Source organism: Podarcis tiliguerta (genome assembly GCF_965153285.1).
Source record: "Podarcis tiliguerta genome assembly, chromosome: 17".
In the NCBI taxonomy this organism is placed as follows: Eukaryota; Metazoa; Chordata; class Lepidosauria; order Squamata; family Lacertidae; genus Podarcis; species Podarcis tiliguerta.
The window spans coordinates 38,877,034-38,904,863 of NC_139550.1; the positions used below are offsets into that span (position 1 = coordinate 38,877,034).

Sequence of the window (27,830 nt, forward strand, 5' to 3'; positions counted from 1 at the left end):
TGTGGCTGGTCCAGCAAAACATTTCACCTCGTGTCCTCCTGTCCCCTTACAGAGCCCCATATACCAGGAACTCACTGTGTGCATCCCCAAAGCCGCGTCAAGAACAGCTTGCCCAAAGTCATCTACCCCAGCGAAGAGCATGATAGTACTGGCTCCACGGTGGCCACTTGCTTAAGTCAAGGCAGCTTGGCATTCTGCGACATCAATGAGCTCATCCTGGAAGACCTGAAGGAAGAGGAGGCTGGCGAGAGCAGCAATTAACCCCCTGGATGTCTGGAGTGGGAATGGATGGGAGATGAATGCCAGGTTGCAAACTAGTGAGCATGGCTGGGAAGGGGGTCTTTTTTCTTCTTCAAGCTGAACAGTTCTAATGATGCACATGAATTCCCCATTGATCATTTCTGGGCTTCTCTTTGGCTCTGCACTTTGTCTTATCTTCTCAGTGTGGCTTTTCTTTGCTTTTGTTGTCAGTCTTATTTCTTTTCTGGAGAGCTCATCTTCTAGATATATCTTAGCCATAGATTTAAACTGGTTTTAATAGTCATTTTCTCTCCTCGGTTCTCACCACCCTGACCCACTACAATTCCTAGGATCCTTTGGGGAAACTAGTAAAGAAGGCTAGTACTGTGTGGATGTGTTCCATCTTACGTCCAATCAGCCCTCCTTGACATCTCCCATTGGAGCCAGTTGTCTGTGGAACTTGACGATGTCCTAACTTCCAGTGGTTAAACTGACCTTAAAAGAACTAAGAGGCTTTTCAAAAATAACACTTCTGTCCTGTTCATCATGATCTTTTACCAGCTCCTTGAAATTTCATATGCAGTTGGCATGAGAGGATCATGTTTGTGTGTTCTGGTGGGAAAACTACTACTGGTCTTGTCAGTAGTTTCCATTAGCTCAGAGGTGGTTAACCTGTAGCACTATTGTCCCGTCAGCTCCAGCAACATTGAAAATAACCATGGCTGATGGGAGTTGTAGTTCAGCAGTAGCTCAGAATGAGGTCCCCATTCCTCTATCAGGTGGAGTCACGATTAGAAAGAACGCATGCTGCTTCAAGCTCTAGGAAAACTCTCCAAACCCAGCAAGACATGGAGGAGGCCAAGTTTCTTTTTATTATGTTGCTACAGCTTTAGGAACTAAAGTGTAGGTGGCTGAGATTGAAAATTTCCATACTGTACTAGTAAGGTGTCTTTCCTCAGGGAGGTTGCAGAAAGAATGGGAACATTGCAGCTTGACCTTTCTAGCAATGCTCTCTGCCTCCTAGAGCTTGTGTGGCTAGAAATAAAAAGGGTCGGGGTGGAGAAGTTGGAGGAGCCTGGTTGGGGTAGCTGTGCTCTGTTAACAGTCCTGTTCAGAGAACCCAGTTCCCTTCCCATTGAGCATGTAGAAAAGGCAGTTTTATGCGAATCTTTCTTAATTGTTATAAAAACTGTATTGTTGTAAACCACTTTGGGAAGCCTTTTTAGGGCTGAAAGGCAATATAGCAATGTTTTACCAAATAAGGTAATCTGTGCAGGATTTGTGATATTAGCATTGATCTTGGAAAAACAAATCAGTACAGGGTGCTGTATCTTAATCTCCAATTTGAAAGGTTTCAGATCTATCTACAACACTCTGTCTCATGTTTATGGGCAAATATTTTCTACCATGTATGTAGATATTATTTCTTGCCCTGGTGCATTAAAAAAGTGGGTGCAATTAAAATTATGTTTTCTTCCCCACCATTGAATTGTTGCCTGGTTTCTACAGTTCAAAGGGCCAGCAACCTGTATAAAAATGATCAAAAGACTGGTCTGTGAATTGTTTCTGGGATAGCTCAGTCAGTAGAACATCAGACTCTTAATCTCAGGGTCGTGGGTTCGAGCCCCATGTTGGCCAAAAGATTCCTGCATTGCAGAAGGTTGGGCTGAATGACCCTCATGGTCCCTTCCAACTCTGCAATTCTAAAAAAAAGACTGGTCTCCGCTGGGAAGACCCACATGGGACAGTGCCCAGAAGCACAGTCCTTTAATCACAGACGACATAAACACTCACCCATTTGTAGCACAATTCCCCCCCCCCCAATAACAAAAAGTTTTTCTCAATGTTTAACATGTTGCTCTCAATCTATATCCTGCCATCTACAAGGATGGGTTATTTGATATGTGCTTGAAAACTCTGACCCTCTATTAGGTTATCCACACCTTTTCCTTCCTCCATGTGCCCCAGATGAATGGAGGGAGTGATGGTTGTGATCTTGGTAAATAGCCACCCATGTATCTGTGTGTGGATCAAGAAGAAAAAACAAGTACTCGGTCATCATTGATTCTAGAATAAAATGTCACGCGTATGCAGCCTTAGAGTTAGTCAGTGGCAGCAGATCATTTTTTAAAACCCCTGTTTCTAAACTTTCTTAGAAGTAGGACAGTAGCTCAGCACTAGAGGACATGCTTTGGATGTCAAAGGTCCCAAATTCAATTTGTGGCATTTCCAATAAGAAGAGTCAGGTGATGTGCAAGATCCTTTGACCCATGGGAGCCACTGCTAAACACTAGTCAATTGAAGAGGTACAAAATGAGAAAGTATAGACAAGGGCCTGGATGCACACAGTTCAGACAGGGACCAAAGAAACTTAAATCCATACTCATTTCCTCCAAATCCCTTTCTGAAAACGTGATTGACATTTGAACCACATTTTACATGCATATGTGTGCTGCAGCTGAGGCCATCTGATGGCAGCCGGGCTATGTATGTGCAGCCCCAGCAGCTGGCTCAGGAGGGAGCTGGATCTGTGGCACCTGCTTGTGCACATCATCCAGTTGGGAATAAGCTGCAGAAGCGAGGAGTCACACACAGATGGCTCATTCCTTGATGGAGTGGTTAAGAGTACAGTGGTACCTTGGTTCTCAAATTTAATCTGTTCCGTAAGTCAGTTCCAACACCAAAGCGTTCCAAAACCAAGGTGTGCTTTCCCATAGAAAGTAATGCAAAATGGATTAGTCAATTCCAGACTTTTAAAAACAACCCCTAGAAGAGCAATTTAACGTGAATTTTACTATATAACGAGACCACTGATCCATCAAATGAAAGCAATAAACAGTGTACTGCAGTCACACAATCAGTAGCTGAACTGGGTTCCACACAGTCACAAAAACAAAACAAAAAGCCACAAAAATGCAAAATAAGTACCAAAAACAGACAGACTTCAGCACAGCACTCTGTAAGGAGACAATGAGACCACTTCAGAGCAATTATGGAATAACTGCATTCAGAAGAACTGAAGTCTCAGGTTGTTTGGAGTCTTAAATTCCTGTGTGTTCATGTAGGGATACAACACACCGATAGAGGAAGCAGCACTGCAAAGCGGAGTGGTGGTTGTTGTATTTTAAAAAAATACACCACAAGAGTGATTCAAACGCCCTGAAAAGGCAGCCTTAGTCTTATGAAGAGGGAGGATCTACGGTATGCTTTACACTAAACAGCAAGCTCTACGTTAAATTTAACATCAACGAAAGGCAAAATATACACTGAAAACAAAGCAACACAAACCCTTAAACCTCCTGCAAAATAAAACGACCCCTTTGTCTGGTAAGAAAAGGCTTTGGTGAAAGAGTCTCATTCTGTGCAAGGGGGAGGGGGAAGCAACCCCGGAAAAAAACGAGGTTGAGGAAGAGGAGAAAGTAGGCAAACATTTTCAAGAGGGGAGGGAATCCATACAGCGACCCAAAGTCCCAGGGCCTTGGATGGGCAGGAGGCTGCCAAGATCTGGCTGGGGGTGGAGGGGAATCAGGCTGGGAGATTGGGCAAGGAGATCAAGCACGGGCAGAGGAGCCAAGAAAGCATCTGCCAGCGTGTTTGGGAGTTTGCAGGATGGAAGGATGGATAAAAGCGGGTTACTGAACTCAACTGGAAGTCGTGCCAGACATTTGGCTTCCAAAAATCTTCGAAAACCAGAACATTCACTTCCGGTTTTCAATCATTCGGGGACCTGAACGTTCGAGTTTCAAGGCATTTGGCTTCCAAGGTTCCACTGTATCCAGGAGGCTGGGTTTGTGTGCCTTGTCAAAGGACATTCACAATCTGGAAGAACTCTGCTAGTAGTCAAAAAAAGTATACCCAACCAATCTGAAAGAACTAATAGACTTGCATACTTTATTTTTAGGGCCGATTGTGGACTTCTTTGCCAGAAAATTTCAAATTTAAGTGAACAAAATAGGTTTATGCAAAATAAATACATTTGTCTTCATTTATGGGATTTGCATAATATAGTGTGAGTTCTAATTAATGCCTAATTATTGTATTTTGCTGTTTCCTTTACATTGAAATGAATGTAAGTTATGTAGCTTACATAAACAGTTGTCAGTTACACAAGTTATGCACCTTAAGCTGAATAATGGACAGCAAGATAAATAACAGAATATTTGGCAGAAACAGAACTGTAGTGGAACAGAAACAGTGCTTGTTGTGTCAAATCCAGACTGGAGTGGAAATCATGGCTTTCTTTCGCCGCTAGCTCTACTGTGCCTCAGGTTTCCATCTCTGATAAAAGGATGAGGAGGCCCTTTCCTTAAACCTTTTTCAATCAGAATAGATCACCAGGAACTGTGTTAACTCTAGAGTTTATAGCATGAATGGGGAGCCTCTTGCCAGGACTTTACCCGCTCCTCACTTTCTCGCTCTGCCACCTTCACATAGCAATTGGGCATATAGTGGTACCTCGGGTTACATACGCTTCAGGTTACAGACTCCGCTAACCCAGAAATAGTACCTTGGGTTAAGAACTTTGCTTCAGGATGAGAACAGAAATCACGTAGCAGTGGTGCAGCGGCAGTGGGAGGCCCCATTAGTTAAAGTGGTGCTTCAGGTTAAGAACAGTTTCAGGCTAAGAACAGACCTCCAGAACAAATTAAGTTCTTAACCAGAGGTACCACTGTATACAAATGTCCGTTTTTTAACGCTGAATCAGAACAAATGGCAATTTGGGTTTTTTTGTGATTTCCGTTTGCACAGACTCGGCAGTAGAGCGTGGGTTTTTGCAGGGAAAGCATTAGGGCAACCAAAAACAAAAACATGCTTGGACACAGAGCTTTAAAGTACACACTTGTGCCAAGAAACACGGCACAGAAGTCTGGATGAGCCCAGAGTCTGCTACAGCAGTGCTAATGACGCTTCTGTTAGCATTATGAAAGTGGCGATCCTTAAATCGCTGCAGTGTTGTTTTCTACCACGGGGTGTTTCAGCCTCTGCAAGAGTAACCAGTTCCACAATGCGGGGAGGGAGGAGTATACAGCAGCATGGAACAAACCACATAATCCTGGATAGTTAAGAAATCATAGTTGGAACACACTGTCATTTGCAAAGTTTGCACACAGCAACAAACTGTGCTTCTAATTAGGGGAACTGAAGTTTTTTATTTCCTTTTTTGGCATGTGATGGGGAGAATGCAACCCCCCAAGGCTTCACATGTTACAACAAACAGGGTTGTTACACCTGGAGAGTGAAGATGATGCAGTCCTATACACCTCCACTCATTGACTCATGTGTGGCTTACTCCCAGGTATGTAAGTATAAAGCTGCAGATTTAAAACATGTGTCGTCAGATTTAAAACATGTGTTTCTAGACGAGTGCTTGCAGGCCATTCAGGTACCAAAGGTTTCTGGCAACAAGCTGTTTTGTTTACAGTATTTGTTTGTTTTTAACTTCACTGGATTTCCTCCAAAATTGACAAATCCAAATTTAATGAGGTGGAAAGTTCAGGCTAGCATTTTGATGCCACTTATGTGGACACTGTGAAAAACTTGTAGGTGTAAGGAGGCCCCACCTAGAAGCACCCACTGAAAATAACAAACACCTCCCCCCCCCATATGCTAATTCTCTCTTCAGTTTTGCTGAACACCCCCTTCGCTTTTTGATTTCCAATTTTTTAAAAGGTGCTGACTGTTAATTGTTTAAGGTGCTGCATGTACATTTAAAACATCATTTGGCACCTTCATTAATTATTTTCAGTTATTTTTTAAAGGGAAAAATGTTCTTTTAAAATCTGGACAACTGCTCAGGGAATGCCACAAGCCCCCCCCCCCCCCCCGCTAGCATAGTGCACCCACAGTTTCTACAGGTCACTGGCACTAGAAGGAGCTTGCTTTGAGAAGGAGGCTGTACGTCTGACTGAGAACATGGCAAGTGAGCTTTCAGAGCTCAGTGACTCCTGTTTTTAAATATCTAGACCTGCCCTTGGTATGCGTCCTTTCTTACTCCCAGGTACAGAAATCAGGTGCCTTGTGGAGACCGGATCATCATGGCCACCTTGCGGAGTGAGTAGGCACCACCACGAAACTCTGCCCAGTAGACCCCGTCCTGATAACGGCTTCGGTAGTGCCCTCCTTTGTACCAGACACCATTAAGGTTGGAGTGGGCACACATATTGTACCACCAACCACCTTTCTGGAAGTGGGCACAGTTGCCTGTGGGAAAAGAAGAGGGGTGGGGAATAGATAATTTATCATCAAACCATGGGCATGGCCAGGATTTTTTTTTTTGGGGGGGGAGGGCAGAACCTCAGCTATGTATTTCTATTGATTTTTTTTTTTGGGGGGCAGCTGTGCCCATGAATCAAATCCTGAAATCAGATGCTGTTAGAATAGAGATGGGGAATGTCTAGCTTCTGTCAGCTCCAGGCAGCATGGCTAGTGGAGAGGGAGGATGAGAGAGGTCATCCAGCAACATAAGGACGGCCACACGTTCCCCACCCCTGCAGAATTGGCAACCAGGTTGCTCACTGGGACAAGATGGTTTGAGCATATTACACCAATCCTGTCCTGATTGCACTGTCTGCTAATTAGTTTCCAGGTCGAATTCAAAGTGCTGCTTTTGAGCTAGAAAGTCTTAAATGGCTCAGACCCACAATACTTCCAGGACCACATCTCTCCATATGAACTGACTCAAACCATGCAATCATCATCTGAGGCTCTTCTTAGTGTGCTCCGTGAGAGGTCTGGACTTCATAGATGGACTCCATACAGTGCTATTAAGGGTTCTGCCCTTTGTTAGCCAGGTGTCTGCTTAATACTTGGGAGCTAGCATAAGCAGACAAAGTTCTCTTGATGGCTGGGAATCTCTCTCCAGCCTTAGAATGCAGCATCCATCAGTCTAGGAAGGTGGCACCCTCCAGCTGAAACAGTTTAGAGCCAGTTTTGCAGTTCTGAATACTGTGGGCAAATGAGACAGAGTTTGGAGCTGTGAGCTAAAGCTCCTTGGAGTGCAGAATATCATGCTCTTGGAATCTGATACAAGAGAAACAGGTCTAATAGCTACTATAGGAATAATGATTTGCTTCCACAACCGCTTTGCTTGGATACTATATTTTTTGTCTACCTCTTCTCTATACTTTCAGACACAGCGGCTGAGTGCCCAGGCGGGCACGTCTGGGGGTCGGGGCATGGAGGGTGACATGAGGAGGACGCAGCATGGCAGGCAGGCACCCTTCCAATCAGTCCAGATCGATGATAAAAAAGGATAAAAGTGATAAAAAGATAAGGAACAAACAAGACCGTCCTCCCCAGCTCTTGGTGTCCTCTTTTAGCCATCTCCCTTCTGCATCCTTACCTGAGTAAGCATCATGGTCACGGTCGAGGGTGCTGAACTGTCGGCCATTATGCCAGGAGAGGGAATCACCAGCGCTGCCTTGATAGCGCCCCAGTCGCAACCGGTAGAAATCATTCTCAGGTTCTAGGGCAAAGGTGCTGTATTCTGCGTATGCCTGTCGCCCACTCCAGTCTTCCATGGTAACCCTCAGCACGTACGAGCCCTGGCGAGTCAGCCAGTGAATGAACTCGAGACCCAGCCAGTGTTCTCCTTCCAAGTTCCCAAAACCATTCTGAAGGTGGAGCAGGGCAGGGGGAAACACAGCAAGTAAGATGTTAGCAGGTGGGCACTGGCTGTAGGGGAACAGTTGGTGCTAGCCATAGGGTAGAAGAGTGAGCTAATACTCCTACTTTCTTCCCAGACCACTTTGGGGCCTGTGGCACACTTGCAGAGATATGTGGGATCCTTTTGCAGCAGGAAATCAGCAAAGCATACATACACCATGCTAGCTCAATGCCCAAAGTCAGCTGCCATGTGTGGTGATGACCTGAGTCCAGAAGCAAGACATGAGAGTCAGAGGCTGCAGAGTCTCCTGCTAAGGAACGAGATCCTGGGCAGGGCTCTGACTCTGCTACTGGAGACCAGGAGACAACTGAGGCTACATGATGGAGCCAGATTCAACCCATACCTCTGGAGTAATGGAAAAGAGAGAAGGAAACCTGAGAAAAATCTAGGAAGCTTTCACCCCTTAATACAGAGTTCTCCTGATAAGAGCATTCTATGGTCCACTTTGCCAGCAGGTCCCCGAAAGATCACATATTTTTATCTTAAGACTAGATACACCCACCCACCCACCCACCCACACTGCAAGAATGGGATTGCCATGTGACTGAACAAACATGGCTGCCCTCATTATCACATCTATTTGGGCCTTCCTCATGTTTTCAGTCCATGACTTAATGTGTTTTTGCCTCCATCTGACTAAGTGGGCATAGCACAGCAGGTGGCAGAGTAACCCTTGCTTTGTGTCAAGACCAGATTCATAGGTGTGCTGCTGCAAACCTTTTGCATATCAGGAATTCCTATCCCCAAGTATTTCCTACAAATTCAACTTGGGGCAACTAAACTGAAGGCTGAATACCCATGAAAGAGCAGTATATCTGAACCTGGCCTCTGGTATCACCAATCACCCGCGACTCTGATTTCAGCCTATAAGTCCCAGCTCCACCATGAGCCTCCAGATCTCTGACTCTAACCCCAAGTGACCCTCTGCATCCCATAGGTCCACCTTTTCCCCCTGCCCAGCTTTCCTCACAAGCTTGGACCCCTTCATCTCCTTGCTCTCCCCTTCATGTGGCACCTGGAGCCACATCCTCAACACACCTTGTAGTGCTGCCAGGTGATAAAGAAGTTGACCGACCCATCCTGCCGCCGCTGGATAACGGTCCAACCACCCCCATCATACTCCTGGTCACACCAGGTCTGAATGATTCCCCGGGCACCAGTTGGTTGTAGCATGGTGATGCCACTGGTCTGCCCATTCTGTTGAGCTGCTTGACAGTCACGCCATGGCCCTGTGCCAGAAAGAGAAAAACTAATGAACAGGGACCGAATAACACTGTGTGATGAACAAGATAAAGGTAAAGGGACCGCTGACCATTAGGTCCAGTCGCAAATGACTCTGAGGTTGCGGCGCTCATCTCGCTTTATTGGCCAAGGGAGCTGGCGTACAGCTTCCGGGTCATGTGGCCAGCGTGACTAAGCTGCTTCTGGCGAACCAGAGCAGTGCACGGAAATGCCGTTTACCTTCCCGCCAGAGTGGTACCTATTTATCTATTTGCACTTTGACGTGCTTTTGAACTGCTAGGTTGGCAGGAGCTGGGACCGAGAAACGGGAGCTCATCCCATTGCAGGGATTCGAACCGCCGTCCTTCTGATCGGCAAACCCTAGGCTCAGTGGTTTAGACCACAGCACCACCCACATGTTCACCCGTGATGAACAAAGTAGGGGCAGCTAATTACAGGGACTAGTTTGGAGGTTATCATTGAGTTCTGTAGCACAGATAGGGTGATGCCCTGTCTCACTTGGATGGCCTTTTTGGGTATTTCCAGATGGGATCTGTGCTTCTCATGCATGCAAGTTTTTCCCCCAGTGTCCACACAACAGTGTTGGCATAAAAATGCCACCCCATATGTAAAAAGGAAAAGGAAAAACCTGTTGCCAGAAATCCATTTGTGATATCACAACACTGAGCTCCTATTTAGAAGCACTCTCTGTCAGAGCTAATCTACCTCACATGTTTATTGTAACATAAAACATTTCATAAAGGATAAGAGAAACAAAGCAGGGGAAATGCACATTTTATTGGCCAGATTTGGGTTGGTGAAGGGCTGTGCAAGCTTTTGAGTTTCATAGAATTCTTCATCATCAGGCAAATGCCTCAGGGGTCTTCCAAACACCAGTGGGAAAATAAAAGCTTTCTTCATGAGCTTACCTGAGGTATATTATTATATATTAGTAGAAGATATATTAGGAGAATCTCAGGCGCTTCATTTAGTAAGTGTACTTGAAAGCATTGCAGGGCTCCTATGCAGGTCCCAGTTATTTAAATGGACACCACAAGTCCCAACAGATTTGTGCCTCCAGCATTAGTTGGCCACAGGCCATAGGAAGGTCAGACCCAGGGGCAGGCATACTGTGATATACATACCTTTTAGTTTTGCCCACCAGTAAGAGATACAACTGCCTCTATCTATCTGGCTTGCAGTAGCTAATGGTATGTGTAGGAATAACGGATGATGACAGGAGGCTGGATGCAGGTGACCTGTGCACAGGCAAGCTGCCAGCTAGCTCTGCCGAAGCTCCTTTTATTGGCACAATATGCAAAACCAGACAGATACATTTTGGACTGTGTCCTTTACACATCTTCCAGTCCTGAGATCGAAGGGTGGTACAGGTTATTCTGGCACCTGTTTCCACCGCGTCGCTTTCCCCTTGCACAATGTTTAATCGAAAGAGACAAAGGTCACAGACAGGGCATGGCAGACTACTAAGAGAGCAAAAGGTTAGATAGAGGGCATGATGTTCAGACAGCTGTGGTTTGACTGCGGGCGGAAATGTGCTCCACACCCAGCGATCATTCCTTCAGTATGCAAATTTATGACAATAAATCAGTGGCCCTCCACTAGCAATTGCTCCTTGAATTTCACTCAAATGTCAGTACTAGGCCAGGGGACTGGAGGATCCCAAATTAAGAAGGCGGTGGTTTTGCTTGTGTATGCCACACCAGTCCTTCTTGGCTCTTGGCTGCGGATGCCTCAGGGAAGGAGCAGGAGGTCCCCATGACATAAATGGGAGGAAAGCGGAGAAATGAGATACCATTCACAGGCTACCCTATCATGGAGTGTATAGCTTGTCACATTTCCCAAAAGAAAATAGATACTTTGGATTTGTTTCAGATGTTAGACCATCCGAATAACCATCAACTGAGTAATTGTTAGGTTGATGGTTTGCTAAGAGCCCAGGATGATCAGTTAAATGTTTTATCAGGGATAGCAGATAGCAATGGAATAATCACAGTGGTAGCTGGCAGTCGCTTGCCTGTTTTAAGAAGGTAATGCCAGCAAAATTTGGGATGCTAACACTCCAAAGATATTTGGGGGTCAGATAAACAGAAGCACTTGCCATTTGAGTTTTGGGGAGACATTAGACCTACAGCCCCTGCAGGTACAAAAGTAGCATAATAGAGAGAAAGCTGGCAAAAACATGTCTGCCTGACCTCTTGGGTTCTCTGTGCAGGGAGCTCTTATAGAGAGGAACGTTAATCCACTGTCCACAGGAGTGGTTTTAGCATCTCATTGGTTCTTTGTGTGAACTAGGCTTCATGGCGGCAGAGGTTGGTGCTGTTGGCATTTGCCCTGCACAGCCTCTGCCCCGCTGCTTCCTAATAGACTTGCTCTCTTTTTCTGACCTGTGGATTTGGTGGGCACAACAGCAGGCGGCTGAAGAGTGCCGCCCTGTGGCACTGCCGCCTTGTGTGGCCGGTCTCGCTGGATGTCATTGACGGCATCAAAATGGACCCTGCTCTCATTGGCGATGCTTGCAGGGTTGTGAGGCACCACTGGCACCAGGGGGGGCTGTGGAGAAAAAGGAGAAATAACTCACCCTAAAAACATAGGAGAACTAAAAGAGTATAGTTCGAGTGCAGCATCATTTAGTTCAAGGGCAGCAGGGGATTTAGAGCACGTTCAAGTGGCTCTTAAAGGCACAGGAGCACAACCAGAAAATAAGGTGGCAGTTCTAAGTGTGATAAATATGCTTCCAGGAAACCCAAAAGCTAGACTAGGACCGACTGTATTTTGTCCTAACTCCACTAGAGCAATTTTTTAAAATTAACAACATTTGTAGACCACTTAATCCTATTTTTCAATCAAGAAAATTTTGACAGCTGAGGTTAACTAAAATATTTATCAAAAATGCTGATGAAATCAGCAAACTTTAAAAACAAGTAGATATAACAAAATTATAAAAATATAGACAAAATCTAAAGAATTTTTAAAAACATACATAATAAAAGTACATAATAGAAGTCTTGGTAGGCCTACCCAAAGGAAAGCCATTTCTATCAAGCAATCAGAAGCATTGCAGTGATGGTGCCTGCTTGTTGTTAACAGGCAGGGAGTTTTGCAGCATGAGCAATGCTGCCACGTTAAAAGACGGATGCCTTGTAAGGGCAGAATGAAAATTCCATAGACTGAAGTGGTCGTGGGCAAGTGAGGGGGGAGATGGGCAAATAGCAGCGACACAAAAAGGGTTCTCCCAGGGCTCATTGCCCACGTTGGAAAAGGTTGTAAAGAGGGAATTAAGTAAAAGGGATTAATGTCCTTTTTCTATCCGGGCTCTTGTGCTGTCAACAGTTGCTGGACATGTAGAAATGGAGCAACCATTTGCAGACATAGAAATAAAGTGGGGGGAAACTTTACCTCCAATAAGCTGCTGAAAAATCAGGTTGTGTGGGAGGGCCACCATAGCGTTTTTCTATGCAGGGTTTAATTTGAACCCGGGCTCAGGCTCAGAAACCTTTTTGAACAGGGAGCAGCCATGGGGCAAAAAGAGATTGGCTCTGAGCATCAATCAAATACTTCCATTTTTCAGTAAATTAGGGATGGGAACTTGTAGTACTGCAGGTGTTGGACTATAACTCCCATGACCACTGGCCATTCTGAGATTCATGGGAGTTGGAGTCCAGCAACAACTGGAGAGTCAAAGGTTGCTTAGCGCTCCTTGCCTTCAGGCTGCAGATGGGGCTCACATGCCGGAATACTCCTCCATTCAAAAACAAACATGGAAAATTAGCATGTATGGGAAGAAGCTATGCTGGAAATCTTTCCCCTAACATGCTTGTTTTGTACATTGATTTGTTATTAATTATTATTATTATTATTATTATTACTATTATGGCTACAGCAGCATTCTGCCATGTGAGTTTGAACATACAATTTGAAGCGGTACACTCAGCAAAAGTACTAGACCATGTACATCTAGGATTAGAGGACACAGCATTCCGGAGGGAGAGTGTAGCTTGGGGCCTAGCTATGGTTTAGAAAACATCAGCTCCTGTCTTCCTGGCATTGCTGTTGTCACATCCCTTCCCTTTTCGCAGGGTCAGCATCAGCACCAGGTATCAGGACTCCACCATCGGTGAAGTCTGCCCTGGCCCTTCCTTATTTATGATTTCAGGCACAGCAGGCCAAGTAGCACCAGATGACTGGCTCTAGCGACCCTTTTAATTTCTCCCATTTCTGTCTCCCAGTTCAGTTTGAGCAGTACCTGTGGGCTCCCCCGGCCACTGGCTCCTTGCTGGCAGTCTCTCTCCAGTTGGCTGATGAGGGCACTCTGGTTGTTGACCAGGGCAGCCAGGGCATGGTACTTCCCTTCCAGCTGGCGATAACTGGCCGCCACGCGCAAGGCCTCGGCAGAGGCGTTGGCCACCCTCCCTTCAAGCTGCGAGGTCTGCACTGGCCGCTCTCGTCGCTGGAGGATCTCATGAAGCAGCTGAGTGTACAGCTGGGTGACGCGAGCATTGATGTTGCGGCTTTCCTTGCGCAGGGCCTTGACTTCACTCACCACGGCCCCGTCCACCTCCACTAGGCGGCGCAGCTCCTCCATCTGGGCCTGCTGGTGGTGCAGCTGATCACGCAGCTCGGCCACCTCAGAGCGATTGAGGCCCGGGGGCTCCGGGGGAAGGCGCACGCTGCTCCAGCACACGGCCCCCGTGAACTTCTGCTGCGGCAAGATGAAGGTGTAGGTGCACTTCGGCCCCGTCAGTGGTTCGACACCTGACAGGCCTGGCCTGGCCAGACTCAGCACCACCACCAGCACCAGGTACTGAGGCGCCATGCTGTAGAAGAAAGGCGCTTGTAAGAGTTCTAAGGTGTCATAAATAAAACAAATGTTCAGAAGTGCACAAGGTAAACAGACCCATAAGTACATAAACCGCAGGACTGAAATAGTACAGGGGAGCAATCCTGATCTTGACTCTTAATGATCCCAAATATTTTCTGTACAGAAGGAAATATTTGGGAAAAACCTATCCCAGTAGTTATTTTCACTTGTGAGTCAAAAGGGCAGAGTTTGTTTATGAATAGGGGAGGTCTGGGACCAAGGTTTCAGAAACTAGGGTAGCAACAATATGTTATTTAGCAGCAGCAGCAACAACTTGTGCTTTTGGTGGTAGGGCAATATCCATTTCCATTTTTTAAATTATTTTTAATGGTCTTGTGAAAGAGGGATACTTAGCTATATCAATCTGGTCTTTGATTTGATGAGTGTGGGTGACCCTGGAGGTTTCTATAACTGCTGTGACAACCACACATTTCCCTGGCCAAAAACCCCCCACAGCAACAATGAAATACTGAGATTATGATAAAGTGCTCTTGTGCAAGACCTCTACATTGTTGTTTTAAATCAGATGAACGTGTACACTCTGATTACAGACCCTGAGGTAATTTGTCTCATTTACTGAAATAATAGCTTCTTCAAATATGGTTATTGAAATTCAGTTATTCCCTCTGAGGTGTAGGTGGGTTCACGCATGACCCAAGACCAAGATTCAGCTCAAAAAGGATTTATTGGAACATCAGGAACAAGAAGAACAAGAATGACAAAAGGGGCACTTGGCAAAACGCAAACACCAGCTGTGGATAGGTCGCCTTAATGCTGCAATTAGCAAATCACAACACTGGCCCCATCTCAGCAGGGATTGGCAGCCTGCCAGCTACTAACAATGTCATTGGAGGGTTTTAGAATCCTAGAATCATAGAATCATAGAGTTGGAAGAGACCACAAGGGCCATCTAGTCCAACCCCCTGCCAAGCAGGAAACACCATCAGAGCACTCCTGACATATGGTTGTCAAGCCTCTGCTTAAAGACCTCCAAAGAAGGAGACTCCACCACACTCCTTGGCAGCAAATTCCACTGTCAAACAGCTCTTACTGTCAGGAAGTTCTTCCTAATGTTGAGGTGGAATCTTCTTTCTTGTAGTTTGGATCCATTGCTCCGTGTCCGCTTCTCTGGAGCAGCAGAAAACAACCTTTCTCCCTCCTCTATGTGACATCCTTTTATATATTTGAACATGGCTATCATATCCCCCCTTAACCTCCTCTTCTCCAGGCTAAACATGCCCAGCTCCCTTAGCCGTTCCTCATAAGGCATCGTTTCCAGGCCTTTGAGCATTTTGGTTGCCCTCCTCTGGACACGTTCCAGTTTGTCAGTGTCCTTCTTGAACTGTGGTGCCCAGAACTGAACACAGTACTCCAGGTGAGGTCTGACCAGAGCAGAATACAGTGGCACTATAACTTCCCTTGATCTAGATGCTATACTCCTATTGATGCAGCCCAGAATTGCATTGGCTTTTTTAGCTGCCGCGTCACACTGTTGGCTCATGTCAAGTTTGTGGTCAACCAAGACTCCTAGATCCTTTTCACATGTACTGCTCTCAAGCCAGGTGTCACCCATCTTGTATTTGTGCCTCTCATTTTTTTTGCCCAAGTGCAATACTTTACATTTCTCCCTGTTAAAATTCATCTTGTTTGTTTTGGCCCAGTTCTCTAATCTATCAAGGTCGTTTTGAAGTGTGATCCTGTCCTCTGGGGTGTTAGCCACCCCTCCCAGTTTGGTGTCATCTGCAAATTTGATCAGGATGCCATTGAGTCCATCATCCAAGTCGTTGATAAAGATGTTGAATAAGACCGGGCCCAAGACAGAACCCTGTGGCACCCCACTAGTCACTCTTCTCCAGGATGAAGAGGAACCATTGATGAGCACCCTTTGGGTCCGGTCAGTCAGCCAGTTACAAATCCACTGAGTGGTAGCATAGTCAAGACCGCATTTTACCAGCTTCTTTACAAGAATATCATGGGGCACCTTGTCAAATGCCTTGCTGAAATCAAGGTAGACTACATCCACTGCGTTCCCTTCATCTACCAGGCTTGTAATTCTGTCAAAAAATGAGATCAGGGTCGTCTGACATGACTTATTTTTCAGAAATCCATGCTGACTATTGGTGATCATAGCATTCCTTTCTAGGTGCTCACAGATTGTTTGCTTAATGATCTGCTCCAGAATCTTCCCTGGTATTGATGTCAGACTGACTGGGCGGTAATTATTTGGGTCCTCTCTTTCCCCCTTTTTGAAAATAGGGACAACATTTGCCCTCCTCCAGTCTGCTGGGACTTCGCCTGTTCTCCAGGAATTCTCAAAGATGATTGCCAGTGGTTCTGAGATCACATCTGCCAGTTCTTTTAATACTCTTGGATGCAGTTCATCTGGCCCTGGAGACTTGAATACAAGATGGGTGACACCTGGCTTGAGAGCAGTACATGTGAAAAGGATCTAGGAGTCTTGGTTGACCACAAACTTGACATGAGCCAACAGTGTGACGCGGCAGCTAAAAAAGCCAATGCAATTCTGGGCTGCATCAATAGGAGTATAGCATCTAGATCAAGGGAAGTAATAGTGCCACTTTTTCAGCAGTGCAATTTTACCAACTGTTGGTCCAAAGGCTTTCTTCGTGCTTTCATACATTTTGTTTTGCTGGTGTCAGCAGCGAGTTGGGTGCTCTGACACAGCTTTAGTCAGTAGTCATGGGCACATTGTCTGGCAATCCACTGAGCATCTCTCTTTGCCTTTCTGAGTGCAGCAAGTGTCTTCTTGCAGGGTGCAAACTTGTAGTTCACAGGAACCCACCACAAATATTACAATTAATGTATGCTAAGCTGTGATAGGTCCACTTTCCCAATATGTCAGGGCCCATTTAAAATGTTGGAATGGCCGTAGTATAGGGAACTTTTGGAACAAGAGGGAGACAGATTAAAACTGCAGAGCTTTGAAAAATTAAAAAATAGAGTGCGAGATTGGCTCCATTATTATCAAATAATGGAGGCATATAATTTGGACAAAAAACTAGGCTTCCAGGTGGAAAAATCAAAATTAGAAACAGAATTGTTAGACCCCAAAGTTAAGAACTTGTCAAGAATGTATAACTTGCTGTTGAAATGGAATACTCAAGATGAAACGGTGAAATCTGCTATGATTAAATGGGCACAAGATGTTGGACATAACATTATGATGGCTGACTGGGAACAGTTATGGACCACAGGTATGAAGTTTACGGCATGTAATGCCTTAAAAGAGAATTTAATGAAAATGATTTACAGGTGGTACATGACACCAGTCAAGCTTGCAAAAATCTATCATTTGCCCGAGAATAAATGTTGGAAATGTAACGAGACTGAAGGTACATTCTTTCACCTTTGGTGAACGTGCCCAAGGATTAAGAATTTCTGGGAGATGATTTATAATGAAATGAAAAAGGTATTTAAATATACCTTCCTGAAGAAACCAGAGGCCTTTCTCCTGGGCATGGTCGGCCAATTGGTGCCAAAGAAGGATAGAACTTTTTTATGTATGCCACAACAGCAGCAAGAACACTCATCGCGCAGTATTGGAAGACGCAAGAACTACCCACCCGGGAAGAATGGCAGATGAAGCTGATGGACTACATGGAATTGGCAGAAATGACTGGCAGAATCCGAGACCAGGGAGAAGAGTCGGTGGAAGAAGATTGGAAAAAATTCAAAGTATATTTACAGAAATATTGCAAAACTAATGAATGTTAGAAGGATGCTGGAATGAAGTTATATGGTTTTAGCAGAAATGTTATAAAGAATTAAGCAAAAACTGATTGTTAATGGGCCAAAGTGGAAAATTAAAAGGTAGATTGTGTTAAGATAAATTATAGAACAAAAAATTGAGAAAGATGGAAAGAATTTGCTGAAATAGCTAATTGAACTAGAATACAAAAAAAGGGAGTTGTGAGGAGGTCGATGAAATGAGTAAATGAAAAGTAAAGATATGGAAATATTAGATGTGTTTTTAAATGTTTTTGTTTTTCTTTTTGTTGTTGTTTTGTATTGTTTTTTGTTTTTCTTTTTATTTTCGATGTATTGTCTGTTAAATTTTTTATTGTTTTTTTCTTTTTTCTGTAACTATTAAACCTTTAACAAATATTATTTTTAAAAAAATGTTGGAAGAGTAATACTAAAAGCATCTATATCACTGGAGATTAAACTATTCTCCCACTATTAAAAAAATAAAAAGCCTTTCTTCATGAGAAAAGACAGAACCAGCATAAGGAAAATACAGGATGCAATGGCTGGATGATACTCCATAAAAGATGAACACCCCATTACTACTATTCCCTATCATTCATCCCTATTTGGTCTATCTGTGTCACCAACTCAATTGCCTATCAGACACCATTCTTTGCCTTATTTGTTCTTTGTGTTTATTTCAATGGAGCCTAGTCATGTCAACTGGTCCTTGCAGCTTCCCTTATTTTGGACAGGGACCCTGTTTTTGGATGGTTCCATTGTTTCAAAAGGGAATTTATTGCAGTAGATGATACCTTCATACACTGAAATGAATATTCCCACTGCAATGAAGAGAATCAGTCTACTTTCCTCCCCCAAAGCAAGTGAATATTGTCACTGTGGATCTGGATCAGCCTTTCTCAACCTTGGGTTCCCAGATGGTGCTGGACTACAGTTCCCATTATGTACAGCCATACAGCCAGCAAGGGCAGCAATCAGGGATGATGGGAGTGGTAGTCCAACAACATATGGGATCTCAAGGTTGAGAAAGGCTGGTCTAGAGTGAGTAGCTTTTTCAACTTTTGTTTTATTTTCATAATAGCATTCTTTCTTGGAAAAAGCTTCATCAGCTGACTTATCCCCCCCCCGGCGGAGGATGGCAGGTGCAGGGGGTGCGGTGCACACTGGGTGTCAGCCATGAGGGCGGGTGACATCACCCTACAGGTGGTGCCCCCTGATGCTCACGCGGGCAGTGGGCTGCTAGGGATGCTGCTGCGGTGGGAGACTAGCACCCCCCCGTGCTCACCGTGTGGGCGGCAGATGCCAAGGGAAGCTCACCATGCGGGCGGCTAGCAGCGCCTCCCCCCCATGCCCACCACGTGGGTGGCGGGCGGCTAGGGACGCTTGCTGTGCGGGCGGCTAGCCCCATCCTGTGGGCTGGCTAGCCCCGCCTCTGTGCCGCTCCAGGTGCCATGGCAGGTAGCTCTGCCCCTGATTCCCCCTCAGAGTGGGGCAAGCCAAATAGCAAAATGGGAGATTGAGAAGAACTTTCAGCTGTTGAAGAACCAGGTTTCCTTCCGGTCCTCCCTTTCCCCTCCTTTGTCTACAAACAAAGTAAATAAAGTAGATAGAGATTTTAATGGGGTGTGTGTGCTGCGTTGTTGCTCTGAATTTACAGGACTGGATCTAAAGGCCTTGTGCTTCAATGCCAACAGCTGTTGCCAATATGAACTGGGAAATGGATCCAGTTTGGCTCAGGAAAGGCCATTAAAGTCACCACCACTGAGACAGGCAGCTATATACTTCCTCCTTCTTGGCTGCTGCCTTGCAGTTCCCATTAATGGATCTGGAATTCCACAGTAGGGATGGGATGTAGCACAAGACAGTTCAGTTGGAGGCACATGAAAGTTCTTTTTCAAGAGAGTTGAAAGTGGTTTGGAACAAGTTTTACTTCGTACAGGGAACACACGCACTCCTTTCTCCCCCATGCATGATGCAGCCACTAGTCAAACCTGCAAAATCTGTTTATTGGAGATGAAAGTTGGGCATGCAAAGCATTACAAGCAATGATCCCTCCATCAAACTGCCTTCAGCTCAGTGGAAACACTTGTGCCCAACCTTCCAGGAAAATGAGAGAATGGAGAAGAGCCTGCACCCTCAGAAACAGGCAAGTCTTGCCTCAGGAACCAAACTAACCCATCTCTGCTCCATAGGGCATAATTCTGAGAGGCTCCTCATCTTTCTTATAATCCATCCATCACCCAGACTGCTTTTGGTTCAAGTTCACCATCTTCCTTGTTAGGGTAGCTGGCTGAAAATAATCCTGAAAAGGATTATTTAAAAGTAGTATAGAAGGCAATGTCAGCAAATCTTCTATACAACAGCCAAAGGTTCACGAGCCTCCAACCTCTTCTTTCTCCTGTCCACCCTATATCCCAAAGTACTTCCACTCAGACCCTCCTCCTCCTTACCCCATAGCCAAGTCTATACTCCATAGGACAGAATTCTCCATCAAGCCTGAACGCCTAAGGGTCAATTCACATTCATCATGGGACATTCAAGAAATCTAGCCAATTAGGTGAAATAAATTATTCAGAGGACAGTTGTTCAGTTCTGGAAGAGAAACCGGGAGTAGCTTGTGTCTTCCTTCACAACTGTCCCCCTTAGAATCATGGGCGTAGCCAGGATTTTTGTGAGGGAGGGCAGGACTTTTGTTTGGTGCGGGGGCAGAACCAACATGGTCAGTTAGTTAAGTATTTCTATTGTTTTACTTGATCTAGGGAGGCAGCTGCCCCCCCCCCCCCGGCTAGGCCCATGCTTGGAATGCACTAGATTCACAGGAAAGGAAGTCTGGATTCTCCACAGGAACCAAAGGTGAAGGCCAAGATTGTTACACCTCCTCATGTTGCACCTCCCCATGTGTTCCAGGAAGCTCATCAACCTATTTACCGGTAAAGAAATATTAAAGGGGCACATATACATTTTGATGTGTGTATATGTGTGTGTGCGCATGCTCACACATGCATGCACACACTCCTTAATTTAAAAAAACTCCACAAAGAGGAAGAAAAGTATGTTGGGAGATCTTTTGGGGAGTCAGTAAGTGTCTTCTATGGCTGGCTTTCTCCTGGTTCAGAATTAAGCATGCTGATAACCTGACAGAACCAGTTTTTCATCCATTGCATTGAATGCATTAAAGGCTCTTAAACCAGCCCCACAGCTCTTAGGCAGATATATCTGTCTCTGAAACTGAGTAGCTGAGCATTCCACAGAGACAATAAAAATACTGCATGTGAAGGTTCATGTTTTTACAAATACCAATGATTAAAAGATACATTTCCTTGTGCTTTTGCACAATTCCCATACATGGATGCTATTAATCTGTGAGAGAATTCAGAAGGAAAATCAAACACATGCTACATGGCTCAGTCAACATTTGTGTTTGTAGCTGACAGCAAAGCTGACATAAACCTCATGTGTGATGATGCTACACTTTGCCTGCCAGTGCTGTGAAATGCTCTGTGAGCAAGCAAGGAGAAACACAGAGTGGGGCTTCACTCTAACCAACTCCAGGCAGGGTCTAGGGAGGAATGAAGAGCACAGATTTAGTTAGAGCAGTGTCTCCCTGAGGCTTGAGGGGAGGGATGTTGAAGAGAACAAGCGCCTGCCCGCCTGGTTACAGATGGCGCCTCTTTCCTGTGTAAACACAGGGTCCATTCCCAGGCTCCCTGGGCAGCGCCATATGGGGCTTATCACTGCTCTTTAACCTCCTCATCACCCCTGACCCTGTTCTCATGTCAGACGTCAAGAGGAGAAAGGGAGATTCAAATAGTAAAATGCAAATGGTACCAATGGATGGTTCTCTGCAGAGGGGAAATTCCATTCTCTAGACGTGGCCTCCTTCAGGCAACTTGACTGAGGAGGATTACTTGCCATCTTGCCTTTGACCACATTTCTATATGCCACCACCTATCTATGCCAGAAGAGTATCTGGCTGGCATAGAAATGTGGTCAAAGGCAAGAAGGCAACCCCCAGCCAAGCTGCCTGAAAGAGGCCGCGTCTACACATAAGGGCTATTTCAGACTTCTGTTTGTGCTGCAATTTCTAGGCACAGGTTTGGGACTTTCAGGCAGGGGTCCAAGTAGTTTCCCTTTGTCCTGCCACTTTCCCTGGGAAACACTGTTCCGATCCAGCGGTAAAGAACAGGTTTTCCTGGAGAAAACAGAGGACAAAGGGGAAGCTTCTCGTACCCATTCTTGAAAGTCCCAAACCCTTGCTTAGAAACTGTAGCACAAATGGAAGTCTTGAAGTTACTTCAACATAGAAATTGTGGGAAAATTCCATTTTGGTCACATTTATGGTGGAACCTTTTAAATTTGTGCATTCTGAAACAGCATGGGAACACAAACACAGCCATCCTTCAAAGTTCCAATTTTTCTTTATTTTATAATGCAGTTCTCCAGCCATGTAATGTGTACAAAAATGTTCAAACATTGCAAATTTTGGATAAGATGGATTGTTTCAAGAAGTGGCAGAAAGATATTTCCAGATTTGTTTGGCAGGGCAAGAAGCCTCGAATAAAATTTAAGATATTAACTGATGCCAAAGAAAGAGGTGGATTTGCCCTGCCAGACCTTAAACTTTATTATGAATCAGCTGCTTTTTGCTGGCTGAGAGAATGGCTGCTTCTTGAAAACACTGAAATGTTGGATCTAGAAGGCTTCAACAATGCATTTGGCTGGCATGCATATTTGTGGTATGACAAGGTAAAAGCACATAAAGCATTTAAAAATCATATTGTTAGAAAAGCATTGTTTAATGTTTGGATAAGATATAAGGATTTGTTAGAAAAGAAAACCCCAAGATGGTTGTCACCAATGGAAGCGAAGGCACAGAAAAAACTCAATATGGAAGACTGGAAAAAGTTTAAAGACTATTTACAGAAATACTGTAAAATTAATGAATGTTAGAAGAATGTTGGAATGAAGTTATATGGCTTTAGTAGAAATGTTATAAGGATTTAAGTATAAATAGAGTAATATAATATTAAAGGAAAAAATAAGGTTAGAATGTGTTAAGATAATTATAGGATAGAAAACAGAGGAAGATGGAAAGGAATTGCTGAAACAATTGACAGAAGTGGAATACAAAAAGGGAGGTGTGAGGAGGTTGGTGAAATAAGTGAATGAAAGATAAGATATTGAAATTGTTTCAGTGTTTTAACTGTTTTTGTTTGGTTTTGTTAGTTTAATGTGTTAGTGTTATGTAGTGTCTTTGTATTGTATTGTATTGTTCCATTTTTGTTTTTGTTTTTTTGTTTTGTAGTGTTTAAATTGTTGGAAAAGTAATAAATATTATTATAAAAAAAATGTAATGTGTGCAAAAATGCACACACTGGCTAGTGGGAGCGTGATGCATGGTGGTCACACAACTGAGGAGGAGGAGGGGGTGGCCGACAAGTGCAGGAGGTGGATCCAGCTACCCAGAGTCTGACACCCTGAGGCAACTGCCTCACCTGCCCTCGTCTGGTCTGAAGGGGCCCAAAATAGTTAGACTCTAAGGAGAAAGAGAACCCCAAAGCATGACCTTTTATAGTTGCTGCTTTCAGGTTTTCAAACTTAGTCACAAGAAACTTGAAAGCTGATATTCTCAGCCAGGGGTCAGCAACCTTTTTCAGCCATTTGGTGAGATGCATTTTAAATAAAAGCACACATTCTACTCATGTCAAAAGACGCTGATTCCTGGACCATCCGCTGGCTGGATTGAGAAGGCGATTGGGCCTTAGGTTGACTACCCCTGTTCTCAGCAATCTGAATTCCAACAGTGACTTCAGAAGAAGAAAAGAGCATCTCCTCCAGCCCATTTACAATTTTAAAATTGTAAATGCAGAAATAAAAACAATTCCATAAAGCATGTGTTTCATGATCATGATTTACATATGAATAGAATTGTCTGGCATGTGATAGAAATCAAGGGATTACTGCTCCAAGGCTTTTCTGATTTGTTAAGCAGCACCTCCCAGGTCACCTTCTCTGCTCCACAAATAGTTCTCTGGACCCTGACCAGAGTGCTCCTGAGCATCTAGATTTTTTAAAATAAATATTTTTAAAGTCATATTATAGTGCAGGCTTCCTCAACCTTGGCCCTCCAGATGTTTTGAGAATACAGTTCCCATTACCCGTGACTGCTAGCTAGGGATCAATGGAGTTGTAGGCCAAAAACATCTGGAGGGCCGAGGTTGAGGAAGCCTGTTATAGTGCTACTGAACATGCACATTGTGCTTTCCCGTGTGAAGTGAACCTGCTTCTTGATTGTTTTTAATGAAAATATTATGCAAAGTAGGAAAATATGTAATGCAAAGCACACTTCTCCCTTTGATGCAACTGTAACATTAAACTTTCTGGGTGGAAACTGTAGACATAATCCAGGACATTGGATCTCCCATTTCAGTCCCCTCAAATATTTTATCCCCATAACGTGATCTTGGCCTTTGGAGTTGGCTCCTGTGTTCCATTTGTGGCATGAAGGATCTTTCAGATCTACTATATTCCCATTTCTAAACAGAGATTTCACCTTAGACATCAGTATGGGCTGACTCAGGGATGTATAACATAGTTGGGATACTGTCTTCATTATTCACAAGTATCACTCCTCTCCCTGCCTCCCCACACTCCAAAAAAAATTCAAGCGTTATGAACAGAATCCAGGAATCCTAAAATACACATTTGCTCTCTTGCTCTCAGACACAGAACTGAGCTGAAGGGAAAGGAATAAAAATACATCCATTAATAAGTAACTTTGTTCTAAATATAGATGAGAACTGGAAACTTTTCTGGACTGCTTGGCTTCTGTGTAACTTGGAACTGTGCATTCTCCCAGCCCAATCAAATATATTATTGGCTTTACCTGGCTGCTTATTGCGTCCGGCTGCTTCAGACAGAACTCAAAGAGTCCAATACCTTCTTTCAAATCAACCCACTTCAACTCACATTCTTTCCAGAGCCAGGAACTCCCAAAGTCCTGGCTCTCTGTCTTCCTTGCTCGCCAGGGCCTCATCCTGCCTTGCAAATCAGACATCATCCCAGTGCCAGAAAAAGGTGTTAAATTCTCTGAGCTGCACACTTCAGCCCATCAGAATATGACATCCAACTTCCTCTTATGGCAGTTTTAGTTGTGTACTACTATTAATAAAGAATTAAATGCACGAGGTGTGATCTCCTCCATCCACCCCTTTGCCCTCTCACGGTACTACAATGATCCAGCAGGATGGCGAAGCAAGTGCGGGGTGCAGCTTGCTGCATGACAGCACATGTGACAGCCTTGATGAGGGTGTGGGTGCTACTTCAAAATGCATGGACAGCTCCTGCAGGGCAGCCACTTGGTCCACACCTTCCTCCTACATGAGACACTATAAATCCGTGTGTAGTGGGTGGGGCACAGAGGCAGTTGCCCCAGGTGCAAAATTGTTAGGGGTGCAAAATGTCAACACCCGGTACAGCTGCGAGCTTCCATCACTGGGCTCAATTGAAAACAGCTTCTCCACAAAAACCTGAAAGTGACCTCTCCAAACAACAGAAAGACTCTTTTCTTATCTCTGCGGCTCCAATCTCCTAGGTGACAGAGACACTGTTAGGCAGTTGAATGCTGGGCATGGCCCCGGGCGCTGGAAACCCAAGCTACACCATTGCTACAAGCTAGGCAGTTATGCACCAGTGGAGGCCTTCTTTTGGAGAAGAATGCTCCTGACCTGGCCCAACACTGCAGCCTGCAGCCCAGGTATAGGGGACCTCCCTTGATGTTGAATCCATCAATCCCAGGCACCACAAGCACATCATCAAGGACGATGGATCAACAACATCTGTAGGGTCTTCAGAAGGTACTGTCCAAAGCATAAAAGGTGTGCAATGCTATCTAAAAAGTGTTAACTGCAGCATCAGGAAACTGAACATGCTGGAATGGGTAACTACTGACACACTTACACCCAATGAATTGTCTATGTATGTGACTGTCTGCAGTGAGTCTTACTGACTGCAGTTTTGTTCCTTCCACACAATTTGGAAGCATTTCCTGCTAACAGTATCATTGAACTGGCTTCTCCTGAGCTTATTTACTTGGGCAGTGGGAGCTTTCCCATGATCCAAGAAGCTTTTTCTTACTGGCTACTTGATGTTTATACTGGCTGAGCAGAACAGCTAACACTTCTCCTACCAAAGGGGCCTCAGCAACAGAGGAGCTATCAAAGCTATCTTCAGCACAAGTTGGTGGGTATATTAAAGCAAAAAGGTGAGAGCAGTTTAGTTCCCATTGCTTGCACAATAGACCCTTTCTCCTCCCGTTGAAATCTCTAAATAATTGTACTGTGTATAGCCATAATAATGTCAGAGAAGAGAGAATTTTGGTACCCTTTGCATACTAGAATTCGTTCTTCCATGACAAAAGTAAAAGTTCTGTCTTCTCTGCTATCTGGTCACCCTAGCAAATTAAGACAAATTAAAACATGGCAGCAAGCTGTGGGAGCTGTTGTGGGACCTTGAGTGAACCCCAATATTTTTCTTCTGTTAAACATACGCTATACCAGTTTTAAAAACACAACAGAACTTTGCTGTTTCTGTTTGTGTGCACCCAAGGGTTGTTTAAATACATCTCCATCAGCAGCAGTGGAACAAGCCAATCCGGCGCCTGGGGCAGAGCACTTTGCGAGGCCTCCGAGGAGTCTGCCTGCCTCCTCCCACTCAGCCACCCTACAGCTAAGGGGGAGGTGGTGGGCTGACCGTTTGGGGCAGCATGGAGCCTGCGGGCGCCCAAGCCACTGTGTCACTCCCAGGAGAGCCGTGTGGCTTGGGCACGCTGCAGGCCCCGCAGTGAGTGCTGCTCTGCATTTTGTCACGCCCCTCAGTGTTGACACCCAGGGTAGACCACCCCCCGCCCCCTTCCTCCGCCCCGTCCATCGTATCAACACCTCTGTGTGTTCACACCTTGGCTGGAGAGGTGGCTAGAGAAGAATTAGGACTCCAGTTGGAATAAAGCTGCTTTGAGAAACAACACATCTAACAGTAGTTTCCTACAACAAAGTACAAGTAGGCATTCTGGGTAGGGGAACATGTGGATTCCAGCAACAGCTGCAGATTCTTCTCCCATAAGTCCCAGCTAGCAGAACAAAGTGGTCAAGGGTTTGTAGTCCAGTATCATGTGGAAGGCCACAGGTTCCCCACTGCTGTGTTAAGGGTATAAAGACTACCAGGAAAGCAAACTGCATCTTGCCCACAGTGAATTGTGAGAACAGTTTCTGTATCTAGACACTTGGACACATGCATGATTTCCCCCCACTTCAGATCTTACACCAGAATCACATAAAATGTTTCCCCCCTTTCTGGTGAACACTGAAAGCCACTTTCAAGAGCCAGACTAAACATTAGGGGAAAAATTGAGATTGTGCTTACCTGTAATTCATAGGGCTTCAGGTTTCCAAAGTTGAGCTTTTCTGTGAACCTCCTTAAGTGTGTGGATGGTCTCTGTTAAGCTTGTCAGTTATCTAGCAGCAGATTACAAAAAGGGTGGGAATGCAGATCTCCTTTAAGAAGAAGAAAAGAGCAAATGGGGAAATCCCAGCCGCTCCATCTACTCCAATCAGCACATCCTTCCCACACTAGGCAGTGCCTAGCAAACCAAGTCTTTCCCTCCCCAGGAGGCTAAGCAGCCTCCTGGGATGGGAATATCATTCTTGACCTTATAATCAAGAGCTGTAAATATTTACTTCTTGCTCCTTCCAGATGCTTGTTCAGGCCCTGTCCCTGCTGAGAGGAGCTGCACGCATGCTCTTGCGCTGGCTCTCTGTGTACACATCTGTCTCTCTCTTTCAGTCCGCTCCTTCAGTTGAGAAATTGGAGTTTGGCAGCCACAACTTTCCAGGTCTCGTGAGCAGCTTCCCCTCCCAGCTCCTGCCTGCGCAATGGAATAGTCCCTTCAAAAGAGGAGGTGTGGCACATCATATGGACAAGAGTTTTATTGGCACTTGGAGCATCTTGGCCTGGCTCCATCAAATTTACCCACAACTTGTCTGCAAAGCAGTTCTCCAAAACAGTTGTTTTAGCTTAAGGATAGGAAGCTGTTTAAAA

At 44.9% G+C, this 27,830-nt stretch overlaps 3 protein-coding genes across 9 annotated transcripts in view; 1 reads left to right on the plus strand and 2 right to left on the minus strand.

Moving 5' to 3' along the window:
• Positions 1–27,830, plus strand: part of SHFL (shiftless antiviral inhibitor of ribosomal frameshifting) — a 320,289-nt gene that overhangs the window by 31,970 nt on the left and 260,489 nt on the right. For 4 of the 5 annotated variants that reach the window (XM_083421139.1, XM_083421140.1, XM_083421137.1 and 1 more), the window contains one exon: positions 53–1,720. In XM_083421139.1, the coding sequence (XP_083277265.1) occupies positions 53–261 (209 nt within the window). In that variant the 3' untranslated portion in view covers positions 262–1,720. Of the gene's footprint in view, positions 1–52; positions 1,721–27,830 lie in introns of those variants that run through there. The other variant, XR_014506623.1, reaches the window with a different exon arrangement.
• LOC310668132 (intercellular adhesion molecule 2-like) overlaps positions 1–27,830 on the minus strand; it is a 200,882-nt gene that overhangs the window by 29,056 nt on the left and 143,996 nt on the right. The gene's annotated exons all lie outside the window — the stretch shown is intronic.
• Positions 2,992–27,638, minus strand: LOC310668119 (angiopoietin-related protein 2-like). Of its 3 annotated transcripts, XR_014506622.1 has the most exons (7): positions 27,156–27,638; positions 13,392–13,962; positions 11,533–11,698; positions 8,945–9,135; positions 7,583–7,853; positions 4,240–6,441; positions 2,992–4,104 (listed from the first exon to the last, which is right to left on the minus strand). XR_014506622.1 is itself a non-coding variant. In XM_083421089.1 (6 exons), exons 1-6 carry the CDS (start codon positions 27,164–27,166, stop codon positions 6,248–6,250), a joined length of 1,404 nt encoding a protein of 467 aa, XP_083277215.1. In that variant the 5' UTR covers positions 27,167–27,638; the 3' UTR covers positions 2,992–6,247. The 3 variants fall into 3 exon arrangements, 2 of the variants coding, with proteins under 2 accessions (XP_083277215.1, XP_083277216.1); XM_083421089.1 differs by having other exon boundaries at positions 2,992–6,441; XM_083421090.1 differs by having other exon boundaries at positions 2,992–6,441; positions 13,392–13,990.